The sequence below is a fragment of the Carya illinoinensis genome, chromosome 12 (assembly GCF_018687715.1).
Source record: "Carya illinoinensis cultivar Pawnee chromosome 12, C.illinoinensisPawnee_v1, whole genome shotgun sequence".
NCBI classification, from domain to species: Eukaryota; Viridiplantae; Streptophyta; class Magnoliopsida; order Fagales; family Juglandaceae; genus Carya; species Carya illinoinensis.
The window spans coordinates 28,115,421-28,135,556 of record NC_056763.1 but is presented as its reverse complement, the minus strand read 5'-3'; the positions used below and the strand labels follow the sequence as shown (position 1 = coordinate 28,135,556).

The window sequence follows — 20,136 nt, the reverse complement described above, 5'->3', positions numbered from 1 at the left end:
AGAATTACAAAAGAGAAAACGACGCTGTATTATTTTTAAGCCATGTAGGATACGAGGCTGCGGCGGGGTTATAACCCGGTTGTACATAGCATTTTTCAATTTCGTGGGGCATGAAACATTGAATAGAAAACTTGTGTTGCCCTCTGAGAAAGGCGAGAGATCCGAGTTTACAAAAGATAAATATTCCAGTTATAAAATAATTATATAAAAATAATTTTATAAATTAATATGATATGAATTAATCTGTCAAATTATAAAATAAAACTAATATATCATATAAAATTATATCAATTTATATAATTTTTTTATGACTGTAGCAGTCTTTATGAAATATTATTGAATTCTTAAAAGAAAAATTTTATTTAGCAGCTACTCACTACATTTTTTTATTTTTATTTTTTCTTAATAATTGTATAGTGTGAGTATAATAATTTTTTTAAAAAGAATAGGTTGATAACTTGAGTTCTCTCTCCGGAACACTAGCGAGAACTCTAGTCTTCTTCAACTTATACCTAATTTGTTTGCCAGTTAAAAAATTCTATTTTTAAATGAGCAACACTACATACAGTCGTAAAATTGTAAACGTCACGCAATCGCTTTGAAAAAAAGTGAGATTCACGACTAAAAAGTTAGTTTTTTTTTTTCATGTGAGTCTCATATTAATTCATTTTTTTCAAAAAGACTGTACGTTGTTTGTATAATTACGACTGTAAATATCATTTTTCTTTTGATGTAAAGCATATTTTATAAAAGCGACATAACCTGATTGTAATTTTTTTAATTTAAATGACATAGATAACGTGCTTTATATACTAATTTGATAATAAAATAGTTCTGACAGTTTTGTGATCTGAGTCACCTGACTCCATAGCCATCAGTCATTTATGTGAATGAATAATGCTACTTTGTCGCTTGAAGATACCCGCTCCAATTGACCGCTTGACGTGGCCTATGCCACGTCGTCACGTGAAAACAAAAAATAAAGAAAAACACGATTCGTCCGTTCAACTCCATTCTGCAAGTGTATCCAAACCCTAGCCCCCATCTCGCAGCAACCTGCTCCCCTGCCTCACAGCGCCGACGACCATTATCGACCCTATCTGTGGTGAGTTTTTCATCCTCAATATTTTCAGACCACCATTTTTTACTCCACACAGAAACTCCAGACCACCATTTTCGACTCCACACAGTACTTCATCCTCACCACGATTCTACGCCTCCCGATTCGAATCCACGTAGTATTTCGTCCTCACTAAGATTCGAGGCGATTCGAAGCCTTCATCTCTCTCCATTCCACCCTCACGAGTCACACCACGCCGGAAGCAAATGGTAAAAATTGTAGGTGCTTTTAAAAAACAATTTCTTCATCTCTGTTAGGTAGCCGTGACCTTGTCTCTGTGTATTGAGCTTGCCTAGACTCACCGATAGCTTCTAGATGGTTGTCTCTGTGTATTGGTACTTCTCTAATCTTGACCCACCGACTTTGTATTTGTTGCTTTTAGTGACGTACTTTTAGTCATACAAATTTCCAATACAGAATATTTTTGCTTGAATGTTGGGCCTATGTTTGTAGTTATTAAATTACTTTTCCATTTGCTATTACTAAATTGATGTGTATTGGGTGGATGATGATATGTTTTTGCTGGGATTTTAGGTGGATAGTGCTCTATGTTTGCTTGAATTTTGGGCTTATAATGCTCAGTTTTTACTTTTATTTTGGGCTTATAGTGATCTTGGTGATGTTGCTACCATACTAAATGTTTTCTTTGTTTATTTTTATTTTTGGGTTTAAATCTCTCTGGTTTCTTTGTACACTTGCTTGTTTGATTTCTTTGATTGTATTTAAAAGTGAACAACTTTGCAAGGGATGGGGATGATGTTGAAGAGATTGTTATGACTTGCTAGTTTTGAAGCACGAACCTTCCATTTTTTGATAATTGTTATGGCCTGCTATTTTCATTGAAAAACTATCACTATTTAGTGCACCTATAAAAGACTTTATTCCCACTACATGTTCTTTTCTCTTTTATATTTCTATAATAAAAGTTTGAACTGAAAGGCTAGCATTATTCAATTGATTTTAGTTGGGTGGATAGTGCTCTGCTTTTGCTGTGATTTTGGGTGGATAGTGCTATGTTTTTGCTTGGATTTTGGACTTATGTTTTTAGTATTTTAATTTCTTATCCATTTGCTGTTCTTTTCTTTTGTATATATACAAAACCCATAAAATTCTCCTATATTTTTCCTAGGTATCTTGGCTACAAGATCAAGAAAGTCAAGTTTGGACACATGCGCGAGATAATTTTTCTACTCCCTCAACTGCTCCTCCACCTCCATTACAAGTGCAACCTTCGTGATTGCATCTCTCGAGTCAAGATGATGATCTACACCAGCATAGATGGTGGCAGCCATGAATGCATTGTTGTATTTATGATGTACCACCAGCCTTGCTGTTGGTTGTTTCTTGAAAAAGATTTTGTTTGAACCCTTCTTGTTGTACATCTTTTGTAATGAAAGTGTTTTGAACCCTTGCTATTGAGTGTTTGTTGTAAATGAGTCGAGTTTGAACCCTTGCCTGTTGTATTTAGGACGTGCTTTTGTAATGAAAGTGTTTTGAACCCTTGTTGTTGGGTGTTTGTTGGTGGCATCTATGTGCTCTAATGATACTGACATTAATATGTTCTTTTGACTCATTTAATTAACTTATATTATGTTCTCTGGCATCTGTTGTTTTGCAGTACATTTTCAAAAGAAAAATTCTGCACATTTTCCATCCATCCTTGCCCCTTGGTAGAAAAACAAACACTTAAAAACAGCACTTGGAAATTTATTCATGAGAAGATTCAAAGTCTCAACAAATACAAAGAGCTTCCATATACATATAGACTTTCCAAGTTTCCATATACAAACAAACTTAGCTCTACTCATCGATTCTATTCATCATTTCATTGTTAACACTTATTGCTTCAATACACCGCCCCTATGCACTGCAACATGATAGTGAAGATCATTTCCAGTTCAGCATCTGCCATCCAAATTAAAATTGCCAAAATCTGTAGAAAAATTAGAGCAGTCAAAACCATATTCTAGGACGGAAACAAAATTGTTCAGAACAAAGCGTATAATGCATATGGATAACTCAATTAGCATATAATTTTCTCCAAGCAAATGGATGAGAAATTAAAATACTACAAACATAAGCCCAAAAATATTAATAAGAACATTGTTAAGGAAACACATTTTCAGACTAGTGGAGATAACAACAAATGCTTCAAAAATACTATTTTTTCTCATTTTACATGTACTACTTTAGTAAAGGCAGAAACTAATTGGGACGGCATTCCAAGATGCCATAGGCATCTCCACTTGAAATCTTCACTTCACCAAGCATCATTCATAAGTTAATAAAATTAACTGCTTCATGAGTTAATAAAATTAATAAAATGAGCATGAGCTGCCTATTCTAAAGTTAATCAAATTAATTGCTTTTGGTATGACCTGAGAACCATCCACCCAAAATCCCAGCTAAAACAGAGCAGAAGAAAAAGTTTTTGCCATGCGTTAAAAACAGAGCCTTCACCAAAATGACAACAATGCAAAAACAAATCCTAAGGAATCATACAAAAGTGACAAAAATGATGATTAGAAGCTCTTCAACACTAGTACTGGGATCTCTCCTCTCATCCTTCCCAGAAAAGCCCCAAAAACAATTACTATGAAACCAAAAAAAAATTACCATCAAACACCCACCAACCGCCATCCCCCAAAGCCACCACAAGTTCTCAAAGTATACAAGCACCAATCTTTATCATCCTCGTTGCCATAAAAATCACAAAAAATAAAAAATTTAATAATTTGTAAATGGTGGTGAGTTCGCTTACAAATCTACCAGATGACAAAGTGGAACCTTCGATGGTTGCTAGGGTCTTCTACTCTTGTGACGACCAGGTGACTTTCAGCGCTGGGCAACTTTGAGGTTTGACGAGATAAAAACTGTAAAATGCAATAGAAATTATCAGCATCAAAATCCAGTTAAAAAATTGGAAAATGGAGATAATCCTTGCAGCGGCAAATGCTAGTTTGGCCGGTTCTGTCTTCACAACATGGTTGTGCTAGGGTTCTCTATTCTCAACAAGTTCTGCTAGTCTTCACAAACTCGGTTTTGTATTTTATTTACCGCTCGTTGTTTTTAATTTACGTGACGGAAGGCTCTTGGGGAGGAGGGTAGAAGATCTATGCTATGGGCCCGTTCTCGTGGAGGAGGGAACTGGTGGTTGGCGACGGAACCACTCATGACGGTGTTCTGCGAAGGGATGGCCACGGGGACGGCGAGGGAGGACACAACGACTGGACGAAGGGTTCTTAACGTGATTTTCAGCCGTTCGTTCGAATTCGTTTCCGTTTTTTTTTTTTTTTTTTTTTAAATACCACATGGCATGCCACGTCATGCGGTCAGCTGCAGCGGTCACCGGGAGGCGGCACAGTAGCACCACCCTTATGTGAAGTAATGATGATGCATGTATTATCAACGTACATATATTGGCAGAATGGGATATCCATTCTGTAAAAAGATTCTCTCCATTTCGCGTGTAGTAAAAACTAAAAATTATCATGAGCAGGAAGTGATGGGAATAAGTTTTCATGGCAACGAAAAAACAGCAACCACGGAAGAAGAACGTGAGTTTATCAATCAGATGCTTGCTTTCATCGACCAAGTCTCTGTAAAACTAAGATGAGCTTAATACGAGAAAATTAAGCAATGTTGTGGCAATCATCGTATAGATTTTTGCCTTTCCTGAATAACTACACCAAGTACAAGCTTCTATACAATCTATGCAGTAAGACACGTGATATAGCAGCGAGTATCATATTAGCATCGCTAGCATTGAAACTGTTGTCATTAGCAATAAGAATGCGAAATGCTCGTTGGAAACAAATGGGGTTCTATGAGAGAGAATTAAATAATTCTCCCTATGCGCTGATCGCATTGTTTTGCTAGTTAGATTTGTACACTTCCTGAGCAGATTTGGTGCACCTTGGCGGAGCTACTTCTTGTGTGCTCCGAATCGAAAGCCGAGTCTTTGACCATTACTAACTTATTGGTTGATGGGGGATATAGCAGGAAATTGTTCTGCTCTGGAAAGGTAGGAGGTTGGGAAGGAAAAGAGAGGGAGGCTTTTCGAGGATAGCAACAAAAAGGAGAAGGGAAGTAATAAGGTCCGCATTCCCTGTATGCTGAATAGGCGTGTTGAGTGAATTCACACCGATCAGTTTCGGAATGCAACCTGCTGCATCAGAACGGCTATAATGCTACCCATTGATATGTTGATAATATTGACAACATCGTTGTTGAGCTGCAAAACAGAGCAGAAAGACAACCATAAGAAATCCTTTTAGCCAAGCCTAGCCACAACAGAACCCATCAAAAACCACGCCTTCAAAACTTCTACATGAATTTGCCTATATCGTTAATTAGTCCAAAGTTCAAACTGACTAATGGTCTCTTTACTATAACATACAAAACCCAGCATCTCATGAACCAAGTAATAATCTGAAGGGCTGCCTACCCATCGAAATCCTTCCTTCTCTTGAAGTACAGCACCTATTATGCTTTCTCCAACATTAGCAATCTGGGAAGCTATTACGCATATAATTGCTTCAGCTGCACCTAGCTGTTTCACCAAATAGTACCAAAAAAAAGTTTACACATCTCACAATAACCAAAAGCTTAATTGTTTGAGCTGATTAATTATAAACCCGTTCACTAATGAAGCGACAACACATAAATGACAGATATTGAGCTAATTTAGTACAAAAACAAAAGAACAACTTTTTGCTTAGTTGCATGGTTTATATTTTTTAGTTAAAGAGATATATCACGAGTAAAGAGGGCTAACTTCTGTAGAAAAGATATACCATTAATATTTATAAAACAAAGTGCTTTGTTTATAAGCTTTATTAAAAGGAATACCGCATATTACTATATTAACGTGTCATTATTCATTAATCCTTGAATTTGCTATTCTAAAAAATAAGAGCTTATATAATAGTTGATAGAAAATGCCACATGAGCATAACGTGATGGGAGTGGAATGGAAGTGTAGAACATAGCATGCCTCTTATTAAAATCAACTGCTTATCTTGCAGTCATGAGCTGTTAAAAGTCTTGAAACATGAATGCTAGTTTCAGTCTTCGATGAACATTGAACTGGTTCACCCCAAATATTTACTTGATTTTAAAGGATATTATGGGTTTAAGATTTCCATTTACAAAATTCTTATACATCATTTATATTGTGGGCACGGACAAAAATCCACCTAATTGGATGAAAGAGGTGATTAAAAACTTCTACAAAAACAACATATTTCAGTTTTTCCTAGAAATAGAGAAGAGTTTAGATTGCCAATATTCGTCAAGTTTGGCTTACAATGGAGACGAGGTAAACAAACAAATGGGAAAGGAAGGAGATGAAGTATAAAACGAAGAAAGGGAAATTCCCGAGGAAATTAAAAAATAATAATAATAAATAAATTAAAAAAAAAAAAAACGTATTCCTAATTGAGTGAGAAGATGGTAAAGAGTACCTCACCCATGAGACAACTAACGAAGGCAAGAAGAAATGAAGCTAAAAGTCCAGCAATCGTTCCCTCGACACTCACAGCCCCTTCTGTTCCCCTTGGGACTACCTTAAGTGTGGTAACTAAATACCTGATCAGAAGCACCAATTTGGTGATTGGCAACAAAGAGTGAGCTGTTGTAGAAGCAAATATCAAAATACACGAGGGAAAAAGTATCAAACAAGAAATATAAGGGCTCTGAAATTCCACCAAAATCTATTTCCAAATTCATTGGAGAACGGACAACAGTAAACAAAAGTGCCCAAACCACACCAGAAGATGCCTTACTTACGTTGTTTTGCCATATGCCTTCCCTACCTCACTCGATACAGTATCACTCAACTTTGTACAAAAGCTGGCAATAAATCCGAGTTTCCAAACCCGATAAAAGGCCTCTCCCCCTAATCCAAATATTGAAAGAACAGCACAGACGCAACCAGCAGCACTGGAACCGATAACACTGGCTGGTCCTCTTCTTCCTTTTCTCTTCTCGGCAACCCCCTGAGCCTCCTTCTGTGCCATTTTCAGTTTTGTTGCTGCGGTTCCCTACGAGTATAAAAAAATAAAAAATAATCGAACCCCATTAAATAGAAGAATAAAAAAATAACATTACTAAGAAATAGTCACTATAAAGAGACAAATCAAATCTCAGACACAAGTGGTGAGTAAGAGGAGAAATTTCTTTTCTTTTCTTTTCATGTTTTTTGTTGAGCTTACAATGATGAAGTAGGTGGCAACGAGAATGAAGCCAGGGGGACCAAATGCGCGCCAAGTGAGAGTGCCCAGAAGGAAAGCGGCCCCAATGCCTGGGAGAGAGAGCCCGGAGACCAGAATCGGGGAACCCAGAACAAAGATGACGAGGTTGGTGAGGAGGGCGGACGGCCAGGTGGGAGGGGACGATTGCATCAACTTCATTGCCTCCGATACTGCGCTATGTACGCTGCCTGCATGGGCCACCACCATCTTCAGAGGTCTACTAGGGTTGGGGTTAGGGTTTTGGAAGGGAATTAGGGCCCTTCTGCTGGGGAAGGAAGTGGAGTGGTGGAACCGGGACTGGAATGGAGAGACTGAAATGGGTCTGTGGTGAAGAAGAGGAGCTGAAATTGACACAGCCATCGTTTCTTGCGGCTTTTTTTCTGTGAACCAAAGCCGAAGGAAAAGGGAAAAGTTGGAGGGCCTTAATCCCTCGGCAACTTTTTAGTTGATATTTTGAAGCAAAATCTGAACGTAATTAAGAAAATTTTATAAACTTTTTAAATATATTGGAATTTTTAAAATTTAAAATTTTATAAATAAAAAGTATAACTACATGTAAATATGTAATACTACTCCATTTTAAATTAGAAAATCTTATATATGCTACATTATTATTTTATTTTCATTTCATAATAAAAGATGTAACATATTTATTACCATTAAATATTTTTTTATTATCATATATTAAATATATCACATCTTATATAATGGAATAAAAATGAGATATGGACGTGGTGTATAATATTATTATTTTAAATTATGTATTTTGTTTAATTACATGAAATAGTCTTCTTGAATATTTGATGTTTTAATTCATTTTTTAAGGGAAATGATTTATGCGTTTAAGTTGTTCAAATCTAACTCTCTCTTAAACTCATATGAAAATACTTACTTTTTAATAGTGAGTTTCATTTTTTTAAAATAAAATGTATAAAACCTCACGCTTTAAAATTATATCTAGTATTTCTTTTTCTTTTTTAAATAAGTCATTCTCACTTAAGTAGGAAGTCATCTTTCATTAAAATTATTCTAATTTTTTCATAACAAGAATTTAGGTCCGTTTAAATATTTAGAATATTTTATAATTACGTTAAATAGTAGTTGAAGGGATATTCCCATCCTTGCCCTTGGGTTGGGTCTGAGCATGACATTGAAGCTCATATCAGCCCAAATCACTCCCCCTCCTATGGACCCAAGAATCACCAATAGTTTCAGCTCACGAACTATACTAGAGCATACCCTTGCATGGGAAACAAGTTTTTTTTTGGGGGGGGGGGGGGGGGGTAACACCGACCATTTAAAAATCTAAGCTATCAAGTGAATGGAGATCGCGGACAACCCTTCATTGCCTGATAATGGGAATGGAAAGTGACCACACCGATCATCTATGGTTAAGATGCCAGATTGGGTGTCACGTCACGTTAGTGCCACCTCAGAAACAATATCGCATTTGAGATAATGGCTTGACAACTGTGAGCAAGACCAAGAGTATAATCAGTCCAATTCGGTTCTATTTTCTATATATTTTACAACGAATCGGTATATACCGATTTTGAGATTTAAAAAATCAATACCGCACCGATTACATCCATAAGTTGGTACTTTTAATTTTACTGGTTCAATTCGATTTTTCCTGTATATTATATAGTATATTGCAATATATAATAATATATTGTGATATAGTATATTGCAATATATAATATAGATAGTGATATAGTATTAATATAACTATTAATACAATAAACTATAGTGGTATAGGATTTTAAAATTTAATATTATATTAATTAGTAATTTATCATATAATACAAAATTATTTTATATATAATTATATAAATTATATATAATATAAAAAGTCATATAAAAATATTTTATATAATATAAAAAATAAAAATATATATATGAATTGGTCTGATCCAGTGTTAGAAAAAGGAAAATCGAAACTGAACCGATTTTGACCAATTGTGATAAAAATGAAACTAGTACTAAAATAGACCAACTGGTTCGCACCAATCCGGTTCGGTTTACTGGTTCAACATTTTTTTTTCCAACCCTAAGCAAGACGTTTACCCTTGACACAGGATATAGAATTACTCCTGATATTTCGTATAAAAAACAGATTCTAGGTATGAATAATCTCTCTAAATACTTTGATTTTGTTGTAATTCTACAAGAATAAATATTGACTTTGACATCGGAGAATTCCCAAACTACCATCGAGCTCACCTTTGTCTTTGTGTTGCACGTAGCAAGATCCTGACTTGGTTTGCTAGAACTCAACTAGGGTGTACAAAACACATCGCCAATAGTAGTTGGACTGTGAATAATAGTGAAATGGTTTGAGTTAAAATGTTTTATTGAATTTTGAAAAATAAAAAAATAAAAGTCGAATAAAAATATTAAAAAGTTGCAAAATTATTTGAATATAATTTTAGTTTCAAAAAGTTGTATTAAGTTTTATATTTTATTTGAAAGTAGTAAAAGTTGTAATGATTTTACCTCCCACCTCACTTTTATAAGAAAAATTCTAAAGAATATGTACTAGAGAGACAATTAAGCCTGGTTTGAATAGTGAATAAAGAAGAAATTAAAATTAAAAGTCGAATAAAATATTATTTTTATTTTAAAATTTGAAAAATTTGAATTATTTATTATATTTTATTTGAAAATTTAGAAAAAATTGCAATGATTGGATTAAATGAGTTGAAATGATTTCACTGCATAAATTAGGAATAAAAGGGAATTTATTTTATGAGTAATACTAAGTATAAATATTAAATAGACAAGTTTCATATAAATTATTTATAAAAAATTAGGTCCTTTTAATGAAAAATAGTTTTTATATTTTTTTTAGATGGTATCCATTTTTTTATAAGGATTTATATGAGATTTCTCTTTTCTATAGGGGTGGGCAGTGGGGCCCCGGAACCCGCTGCTCCGCCCCGCACCCGCGAGGCATCCGCACCGTAACGGCAAGATACGGGGGACCCCGCCCGTATGGAACACCCCCAGCAGAAGCTAGGGACGGATACGCCACGACCCCGGTCTGGTTTTCCCCCGTCTCGCCTCGTTATATATATAATATAATATAAATATATATTATATATATAATAAATACAAATTATAGATAAAACAACATCGTTTTGTATATAACAAAACAACGTCGTTTTATCTATGAAACGGTTTCATTAGGCCACTTAATGAAACGGCGCCGTTTTGTCTATCCCTCCGGGCGTCGCCCCCTCCCTTCAGCAAGCCTCTCTCTCTCTCTCTCTCTCTCTCTCTCCCGACTCTCTCTCTCTCTCTCTCTCTCTCTCTCTCTCTCTCTCTCTCTCTCTCTCTCTCTCTCTCTCTCTCTCTCTCTCTCTCTCTCTCTCTCTCTCCTACCCCAGTACCCCGTTCTCTCCTCCCTCTTACAGTCTCGGTCGGAGACTTGGAGTCGCTCTCGTTCTCTCCTCTCTCTCGCACGACGTCAGACGCACGCCGACGGTACACGGTAAGTTAGCTCGTATGCTTTTTCTCCGTTGTTTTTTATTTTTGTTAAGTTTTGATCAGAAATTAGAGAAATGATGGGTTGAATCGGAGATGGAGAATGAGATTTGTGACTTGTGTGTTGTGGATTCGTGATCATTGTGCACGTGTATTCAGTGTTAGGGTTTTCTTACTATGATTGTTTTGGATTCCGTCTAAATTGATTGTTTTTTTTGTAAATTTAATTGTATTGAAAACCTCTAAATTGATTTAGGGGTTAAGGTTTTGGATTGGAACCCTAAATTAAATTAGGGTTCCAATCCGAAATATTAATTTTAGGAGTTTCAATCAATGAAACCCCTAAATTATTTTAGAATTCAGATTGTTATGGGTATCATTGATTGAAACAACTAAATCAATTTTGGGGTTTCAATCAATGAAACTCCTAAATTGATTTAGGGTTTCAGATTGGAACCCTAATTTAATTTAAGGTTCCAATTCGAAACTTTAATTTTTTTGGGGGTTTCATTGATTGAAACCCCTAAATTAAAAATTATTTTAGGGTTTAGGATTGGAACTCTAATTTAAATTAGGGTTCTAATCTGAAACTCTAATTTTTTTTGTAGTTTGAGAATACAATTTAGTGCCCAAACCCTAAATTAATTGAAAACAAACAAATTAGGGTTTTTTGTTAAGGTAAATTAGTTACTTTTATTATAATCTAACGTATATTATAAATTTATTTAAGTTCATAAATTTTGTTAAAGTATTTTTCTATATATAAACCATACTTAATTTCATTTGGATTGCATATGAACCTTTTTATATAATATACAATCACCTGTGTGCGTGTCTATAAGATAAAATAGTTACTATCATTTTATAATTTATTTATTTATTATTTTATATTTTATACTCTTTTATACATGATATTAAATACTTGAATGACATCATATATGATTTTTAATAATTTTATGCATGCATGTTAATTGAGGGGTTTCTAAAAGGTTTTTGGGGTTTCAATCAATTTAAAGAAAAAATTAAAAAGATGTGTGGGTCTACTATTTGTATGTAGTTTTTTAATGATTGTGTTAAATTGCACTTTGATTTTTTTTTTTTTTTTTTTTGTGTTGGAGAATCAGGAATATCTTCAGATTTTAGTCATAGCTCGCCTTGCCCAGCCAATACCCCTACCCCATAACCTAACCCTATTCCTACTTTTATAAGGAGTACACCTTACCCTGCCCCGAAACCCACACATGGCAATAAACATGTATCCATAGTTTGACAACACTTTACTAAACTAAAGGGTGGTGACCCCAACAACCCACAAGCTAAATGTAATCACTGTGAGAAAATTTATAGATGTCACTATAAGAAATATGGTACATCCTAGCTGAAAGTCCATTTAGAGGAACGATGCAAGAAGAGTCCAATTTTAAGATCCTCAATAGAAAAAGGTCAATCTAGACTAGATATTAAAATGGTGGATGAGAGTAGTGGGGCTGGGGTCCAACATTGAAGGGGTATACGAAGTATAATTCCGATGAGTGTAGAAGGAAGTTAGCTCGTATGATTATCATGGACGAGCTACCTTTTCAGTTTGTGGAGAGTGAAGGGTTCCAAGAATTTGTCCAAGAGTTGGAACTGAAATTTGTATTTCCTTCTCGTCACACTGTGGCAAAGGATATTAAGAAGATGTACTTTCGTGATAAATATGTTTTAAGAGGCCAATTAGCTGGTTTGGTAATTTGCCTCACTACCGATACTTGGACTTCTATCCAAAATATGAATTATATGTCGTTGACTGTGCATTTTGTTGATTCTGATTGGGTTTTGCACAAAAAGATTATTAAATTTTGTCAAATAACTGATCATAAGGGTGGGACGATTGGGAAGGCCTTGAAGGCTGCAATAAAGGAGTGGGGGTTGGAAAAGATTTTGACTATTTCGGTTAATAATGTGTCATCTAATGATGTTGCATTGGGATATTTAAAAAATTATCTTAAAGATGCAAATAAGACATTTTTGGGTGGTGAATATTTACATGTTAGATGTGCTGCACATATTTTAAATTTCATTGTCACTAAGGAGTTGAAAAATGTTGATGATTTAGTTGCACGAGTTAGAATGACTGTGAAATTTGTGAGGTCTTCTCCTTCTAGATTGAAGAAATTCAAAGTTGCTGCAAAGGCTGCAGGCATAACATCGAATAAGGGTCTTTGTACTGATGTTCCTACCAGATGGAACTCAACCTTATTGATGTTGGAGGCAGCCCAAGAATATAAGGCAGCCTTCCAATTATTGGGTGATGAAGACATCCAATATGTCCAATACTTTGATGAGCACGGGGGATTATGAAAGCCTAATGATGATGATTGGGTGATAGTTTATACTTTTGTTAATTTTTTTGGATTATTTTATGATGTCACATTGAATATATCTGGTTCTTTGTACCCTACATCCCATGAGTTTTATCAACAAATATGTAGGATAAAAGAATAATTAGAAGATATGCGCAGGGGTTTCAATGAAAGGATGATGGGGATGACAGTGACTATGATGCTAAAATATGACAAGTATTGGAGAGATTTGACTAGAATGAATATTTTGTTATATGTGGCTATTATTCTTGATCCCCATCTGAAAGTTTCAGGCTTGTTATATGGGTTGAGATTTGCTCACGATTAGGTATGGACTGAACTTATTGATGAATTGGCCCAAGATACCTTGACTAAATTGTATGATAAGTTTAATGCAATTAAGGGTGGTACTACATCCAAGACATATACACCTACCTCTACGCCTTCTACAGACACCATGACCGGGCCTCCTACAAAGAAGCACAAAATGCCGTGGACTAAGACCCTCGCACAGAATTTCACACTAGTCTATCAATCTACGAAGGTGGTTTTCGAGTTAGACAATTATTTGTCAGCGGATATGATCCAAGATGATAATGATAATTTCGATATATTAGGATGGTGGAAGAATGCCTCAAAGAAATATCCCATCATTTCTGAGATTGCCTGCTGTATTTTGGCAATCCTTATTAGCACCATTGCCTCAGAGTCAGCTTTTAGTACCGGAGGTTGTATATTGGATCCTTTCCATAATTTATTGTCTCCTACAACTATAGAGGCATTGATATGTACACAGAGTTAGACGATGAGAAATGATATTCATGTTCCGAATATTTTAGATTTTAAGAAAAACGACGAGGGTGGTGATGAGTTTGGATTTGGACCACCTGGTAATTATATTATATTTTATTATTTTGATTTCATCGTTATTAATTTTAATATTAATTTTTGTAGTAACACATGAGACGACGTCTAGCACCTTTGTAACATAAAAATGTGTTCAAGCCCGGGCCGTCCCAAGTGTCACAGACTCACAGTCAAAGACAAGCCACAGCTGACAGCTCTATCAGTCCCTCTTTAGAATATTCAATTTTTAATTATTTGTACATATTTTGTTTTCAATGATTTGTAATATTGATACAATGTCCATTGGACACTTTTATGTTTATAATTTTGTAATTGTTTAACCTTTCAATTTTGTAATAATTTAGTTATTATTATTAGTTTATTAGTATTAGATTCTTAGACTAGTAATTTTTATTAGCCATAAAATCAATTAACATCCAAGATACTTTTTTTTTTTTTTATTCTGGTTTTTAATTTTTTTTTACTTATAATTTTATGGGCTGAAAATGACTCATAAGCTTTTTTGGACAAAAAAAAAAAACTTGTGGGCCATTTTTGGCCCATTACTAAGATTTTTGGGTTATTTTTTACCCAGAAATTACTTCAAGGCCTAGAAAGGGTGCGGGGAGAGGACGAATTGCCCCCCAATCTGCACCCTATCATACTGGACGGGATATCCTGCCCACGCACACCGGGAGCGGGGGACAGGAAAATTTTCTCCATCTGCCTCATGCAGGGGTGGGGGGATTTATTCCATATTGTATGATGCAGGTAGCACCCTTACTTTTCTAGTGATGATTTGTATAAATTATTTTTATTATTTTATTTAAAAGTTAAATACTTTATCTTAGTCAGAGAAATACCCAATTCTGTAAAATAAATTATTAGAGAGAATAAATATTGAATTGCCTCTGGAAATGGAGAAAATCGTAAAACTGAAAAGACCGAAAAAGAGAAATAAAATCACTCCTTTTGTCCATTCCGTCTTCGCTCACCACTAGCCGAAGACTCTTATCCGCTATATCATCAAACCAGAGAGAACACGAGCGTGAGGGAGAGAGGGAGACATGGCGATGCTGTGCGTTTCATCGCCGGTAGCGGTCTCAACCATATGTACTTCTTCATTTTCATCTTCTCAAAAGAATAAGAACAGTAGCAGCGGCGTTGTGAATAACCCATTCGTTGGGTTCTCCTTGGCTCTATCAAAGCCGTGCTCGTTTCGTCTCAGTAAAAACTCCCATGGGTGTTTCCAGGTTCGGTGCCAGGACCTCTCTCTCGTCCCCACAGATCAGCGATGGATGTTTGAGGACTCCGAAGTCAATGGCGCTGTAAACTCTCTCTCTCTCTCTCTCTCTCTCTCTCTCTCTCTCTCTCTCTCTCTCTCTCTCTCTCTCTCTCTGCGCTTGCGAGGAAAATGTGGGAATGGAAAAGGTTTTAGATGTTCTTTCCTAACATAAGGCACATGCCTGCACCTGACAACCTATGCCGAGTCCATGTAATTTTTGTCTCTTAATAAGGCATTATCGTCCACAATTCGTATTTGTTTTTGTCAAATTCTTTGTTCTCTGATAGGGTTTTGCTGATCTCCCAATTGCTTCTTTTAATGATGAGCATAGCTGCTTCTAATTCTCTTACCGCATGTTTGGAACTTTCACCACTCTTAAGATTGTGAACTGATGTCTACTTTCTAAGGACTCAGACAAGTTATTCCTCTTACCTATACTGTTCAGGTTGGGGATGCATTATATTTTTTCTACCCACTTTAATGTAAATCTGTGATTGTACTTCGCCTTTCCTGCTTGCTTGCTTGCTTGGTATGAAATATGAATACCCGTCAATGAATCCTTTTGTTATTTACTTTTTTTTTTAAAGGACATTTGGAACACGACTTGGTATCCCAAAGCTGCAGATCATGTGAACACGGATAAACCGTGGTACATTGTTGATGCTACGGACAAAATTCTTGGAAGACTGGCGTCGACTATTTCCATTTACATCCGTGGGAAAAATCTGGCTACCTATACTCCCAGCGTGGACATGGGGGCATTCGTGATTGTGGTATGTGGTTTGTATACTTATAACTTATGCATACTTTTCTTCACGATGAAGTGAATAATATAGACCACATTGTCTGCTCTTGGGATTGTCAAGGATTTAATTCTCATGGTCCCCCGGTTTTGTAAAATTCATCTATTTGTTCTTTTAGTCCTCAACTTCGGAGTTTTCTGTCAAGTCTTTTTATTTATTAGTCTAAGCTCATCGTGAAGATGGCTTGTGGTTCACATGAGTTTTGTTACCTTTCTTATCGGACTATTGATCTGTTTTCTAGTGGCTTTGTTGACAATGTCACCTTGTTGTTCTCACTATTGATCTTTATATATTGGCTTGGTTGACAATGTGCATATCACACGTCTAGGTATGAAGGTGTGTATTCATATGTACTTTGATTGGGCCTTTTGCCCTCTTTAATAAAGTTTTATTGGTTATAACAAATTGTCTATGTAATTACACGCATGTCACCTCGTGTTTGTATCAAGGAGAACCAAATGGATTATCATCTTTTGGCTTAGTTTGATCTTGGAGTTGCATGATTTCCATCTGAAGTTAAGCATTGTGCTGGGTAAGGAGTTCTGTAGATACAGCACAAATGTTGCAAAGAGTAGGAGTTAGAGATTTATGTTCTTAAAGGGAAGGCTTTACTTGTAATGCTTCCCGTGCTTCTGGTAGATGCAATTAGGCCTTTTGAAGGCATACCTTCGAGTCATTGTACTTGGCTGGCTTGACAAAGTATGTTTGGCAATTTTGTATCTCTGTAAATTTTCTTACTCGATGTTAGGTCTCTACTATCATGTGAATTACCAGGTTCTATTGCCAATTTTAAGTATCAGATTTTGATGCTGAATTTTTAAACCAGCAGTAGGTAATGTCACCACTGTGTTTTGTTTTATTTTTTGTGGAAATTATTAATCTGCAATGAAGGAATTTTATTTATTTAACCAAGCAAAGGTGATGATGTCTTGTTTTTACACGGTGGGACTTTTTTTTAGTAAAGTAATGAACTGATATACGTGTGTGTGTGTATTTATATATTGACAATTAAGTTAAAATCTTATTAATGAATAAATGAGGTATTGCCTGAGTACAGAGAATGATCTATGCACGCATGAAAAAGAGAAATAAGTCCTGACAACGGGAGATAGAACAACAAACATGTGCACAACTAGAGATATATGTTCTTGCTTACCAATGTCTTGTGTTGATAGTCCTTATGTGCTTTCTTACATAGATTAGTTACATGGTTCATAGACAGAGTCCTAAATGATTTTGTTATACTTGAATTAAAAGATAAATGCAGAAAAAGTAGCTGTATCTGGTAAGAAAAGGACCCAAAAGCTCTACAGGAGGCATTCAGGACGACCAGGTGGTATGAAAGTGGAAACATTTGACCAGCTACAGCAGAGAATTCCAGAAAGAATTATTGAACATGCCGTCCGCGGTATGCTTCCCAAAGGAAGGGTGAGTTTGTTATATACACATGCATGTTTGTGCAATTTCTTTTATTCTTATTATGTGTACTTGCTATGTAAAGCATGGCCCAAAAGGGTGAGTTTGTTCTACTTGTATGCATGTTTGTGGAATTTATTTTATTCTTATTAGGCATAATTGCTACATAAAGTGCTGTCAAAGCTGGGTTTCACTTTGAATCTACTGGATTCGTTAATATGTGTCAACGAGAAACAAGCTGTTAACCAGTCTTGCTGCTCGGTTCTCTGTTAATTTTCCGTTGTTGTGATTTACATTCTATGCTCAAATTTCCTTGTTCTGTATTCTTGTTCTGTATGCATTACTTTGAAACTCCATCCAAAGCCAAAGTTTTATTTTTCTCTCTTTATGCTGGTTCTCAGTATTTAATTAATAAAGATTTTATGTATAGTCACTTTTGCGTACTCTTTTGTGCACTCTAGTAATGTGATTGGTTGTATATTAAAAAAAAAAAAATTAATCTAGCCAATCATATCAGTAGAGTGCGCAGAGAGTACGCAAAAATGACTGTACGTAGCATTACTCATTAAAGGACACTTGTATGTTCTTACGGACAATGTTGACTACTTTGCTTAAGTAGGTCTGATTAACTGGTCTCCTAATGTTATGAAGCTCTTAGTTTGGTTACGAGGCATTGCTATCATTACTATATAAGCGCAAGACAGTTAAAAATGGATCTCAAAAGTACTGAGCCAAGTTACAAGGGGTAAAAATACCAGGTTAAAGAACTTTAGCGGTCAGTGTTGTCGATAGGATAACCTTCAGAATTCCTTTATATATATATAATATATATATATATATATATAGAGAGAGAGAGAGAGAGAGAGAGAGAGAGAGAGAGGTAATAGCCTAGAGAATTATTGCCAGAAACTGAACTATGAAGTACCTCGCACGATCGGGGAAGTCTTGAAATTTGGCAGAGCCCTGTTCAACGACATGGGGATTTAGTAAATTTTCAATTATACATTAAATTTATCAGTTGTCTTTTTTATTATAGTCAACATTTTTTTACTACCGATGTGCCTCAAAAGTGGGTTTTTTTGTTTTTTTGTGTGCAGCTTGGCAGAGCTTTGTTCAACCACCTAAAGGTTTACAAGGGTCCAGATCATCCACATGAAGCTCAGAAGCCCATTGAGCTGCCCATAAGGGACAAAAGGATACAAATAGAGAGATAGATTTAAATCAGTTTTCAGTTCAAGACGCGTTGAGTGATCCTGGTCAGTTCAAGAGGTTAACATACCTTTTCTCCAGTGTTGTTTTCTGGGGTTATAGGTTATGCTTCAGCTCCCATACAGAAGTTCATTTAGTTTTTGCATCGTCGATGTATTTGATTTCGGTCCTCTGTCCTAGGTATGTTGTTTAAAACTAACTAGGAAAAGCCAAAAAACAAAGATTATGTTCTATGTTTCAGTTGCTTGCTTTTTGTATGTATATTAGGCTTATTTGCTGGAAGATTGATATCATTTATTTTCAGAGACGGACCTCTTTAACATGAAGTAGAGCAGGTGCGAGTCACCTTTTGCTCTTCAAGTGCTTTGGCTTTTAGATTACAACTAAATTGCAACTTTTCTTAGGAATGGCGCTGGTATAACAATGGATACTGGGCTCACATTCTCTCGATAATACTTTTGGACATTCCGCTCATCATCAAACATAACCCATTCATACCCAACAATTTTCCTCTTAAATAAATAAAAAATAAAAAATCTTTTTCACGCTGCCCTTTTATCTTAAAATCAAGAAATAATATTTGTAATTTTAAAATGTACAAATCTTATATATTTATTTAAAAAAAAAATTAAGATTTTATACGAAAGAATAATTTTTTAATAATATACTTCGGCATGCGAAAATGAGAATTGTTGATTTAAACTGTGCATGCCCATCATGTCTATTAATAGTTTACATGTGTTTCTTCCGAAAACCCCGATTATCTGTCCATTTTCTTTATTTTAACGAGATTGCATTGTCAGCATGCACATGTTTCTTGAGCAAGAAACGCGCACGTCTCAATCGCTTGCTCAAATAATCTCTACCCCATTGCTCCAACTTTATATCCTGCTATTAATAAGGGCGGCTCTACAGTCCCCGCTAAGGGATCCCTCAAGTTGTTTGTGTTCTTTATTTTCAATTATATATATATATATATATTAAATATTTATTTAATTATTAAATAAAAAAATAAAAAGTCTCAATATTAACTTTTAGCAGAAGCCACAAACAAGAAGACAAACATTTTTCATTAATAAATTATTCGTATCATTCCAACTTTATTTGGTGGTAACAATTGTTTAATTTTATGTTGACAATGACAGCTAATATTAAATCATTTTTAATTTCAGTATATTCTTTATTCGTCCAATTCTTGTGCATCCCGCGTATTTTCACATCCCAACTGAAAAAAAAAAAACCTTTGGAAAAAATATATAATTATTTAGATAATCGGTTGGAGATATTTTTTTAAGATATTTCTTGACTGTTAAATATATAACCAATTAGAAAAATTTTATTCATAAGTCTCATATATTTCATATTATTTATT

The 20,136-nt window shown here is 35.1% G+C and overlaps 2 protein-coding genes across 3 annotated transcripts; one reads left to right on the top strand and one right to left on the bottom strand.

Moving 5' to 3' along the window:
- Positions 1–4,682: 4,682 nt before the first annotated feature.
- On the bottom strand, positions 4,683–7,819 carry LOC122290388 (protein VTE6, chloroplastic-like). 2 transcript variants are annotated; one of them, XM_043098034.1, is made up of 5 exons: positions 7,336–7,817; positions 6,911–7,164; positions 6,586–6,709; positions 5,568–5,672; positions 4,683–5,354 (listed from the first exon to the last, which is right to left on the bottom strand). In XM_043098034.1, exons 1-5 carry the CDS (start codon positions 7,732–7,734, stop codon positions 5,268–5,270), a joined length of 969 nt encoding a protein of 322 aa, XP_042953968.1. In that variant the 5' UTR covers positions 7,735–7,817; the 3' UTR covers positions 4,683–5,267. The 2 variants fall into 2 exon arrangements, 1 of the variants encoding a protein (XP_042953968.1); XR_006236373.1 differs by having other exon boundaries at positions 5,330–5,354; positions 6,591–6,709; positions 7,336–7,819.
- Positions 7,820–15,025: 7,206 nt separating this feature from the next.
- On the top strand, positions 15,026–19,124 carry LOC122290291 (50S ribosomal protein L13, chloroplastic-like). The gene is made up of 4 exons (XM_043097921.1): positions 15,026–15,379; positions 15,924–16,109; positions 17,397–17,567; positions 18,653–19,124. Exons 1-4 carry the CDS (start codon positions 15,119–15,121, stop codon positions 18,767–18,769), a joined length of 735 nt encoding a protein of 244 aa, XP_042953855.1. The 5' UTR covers positions 15,026–15,118; the 3' UTR covers positions 18,770–19,124.
- Positions 19,125–20,136: the final 1,012 nt, after the last annotated feature.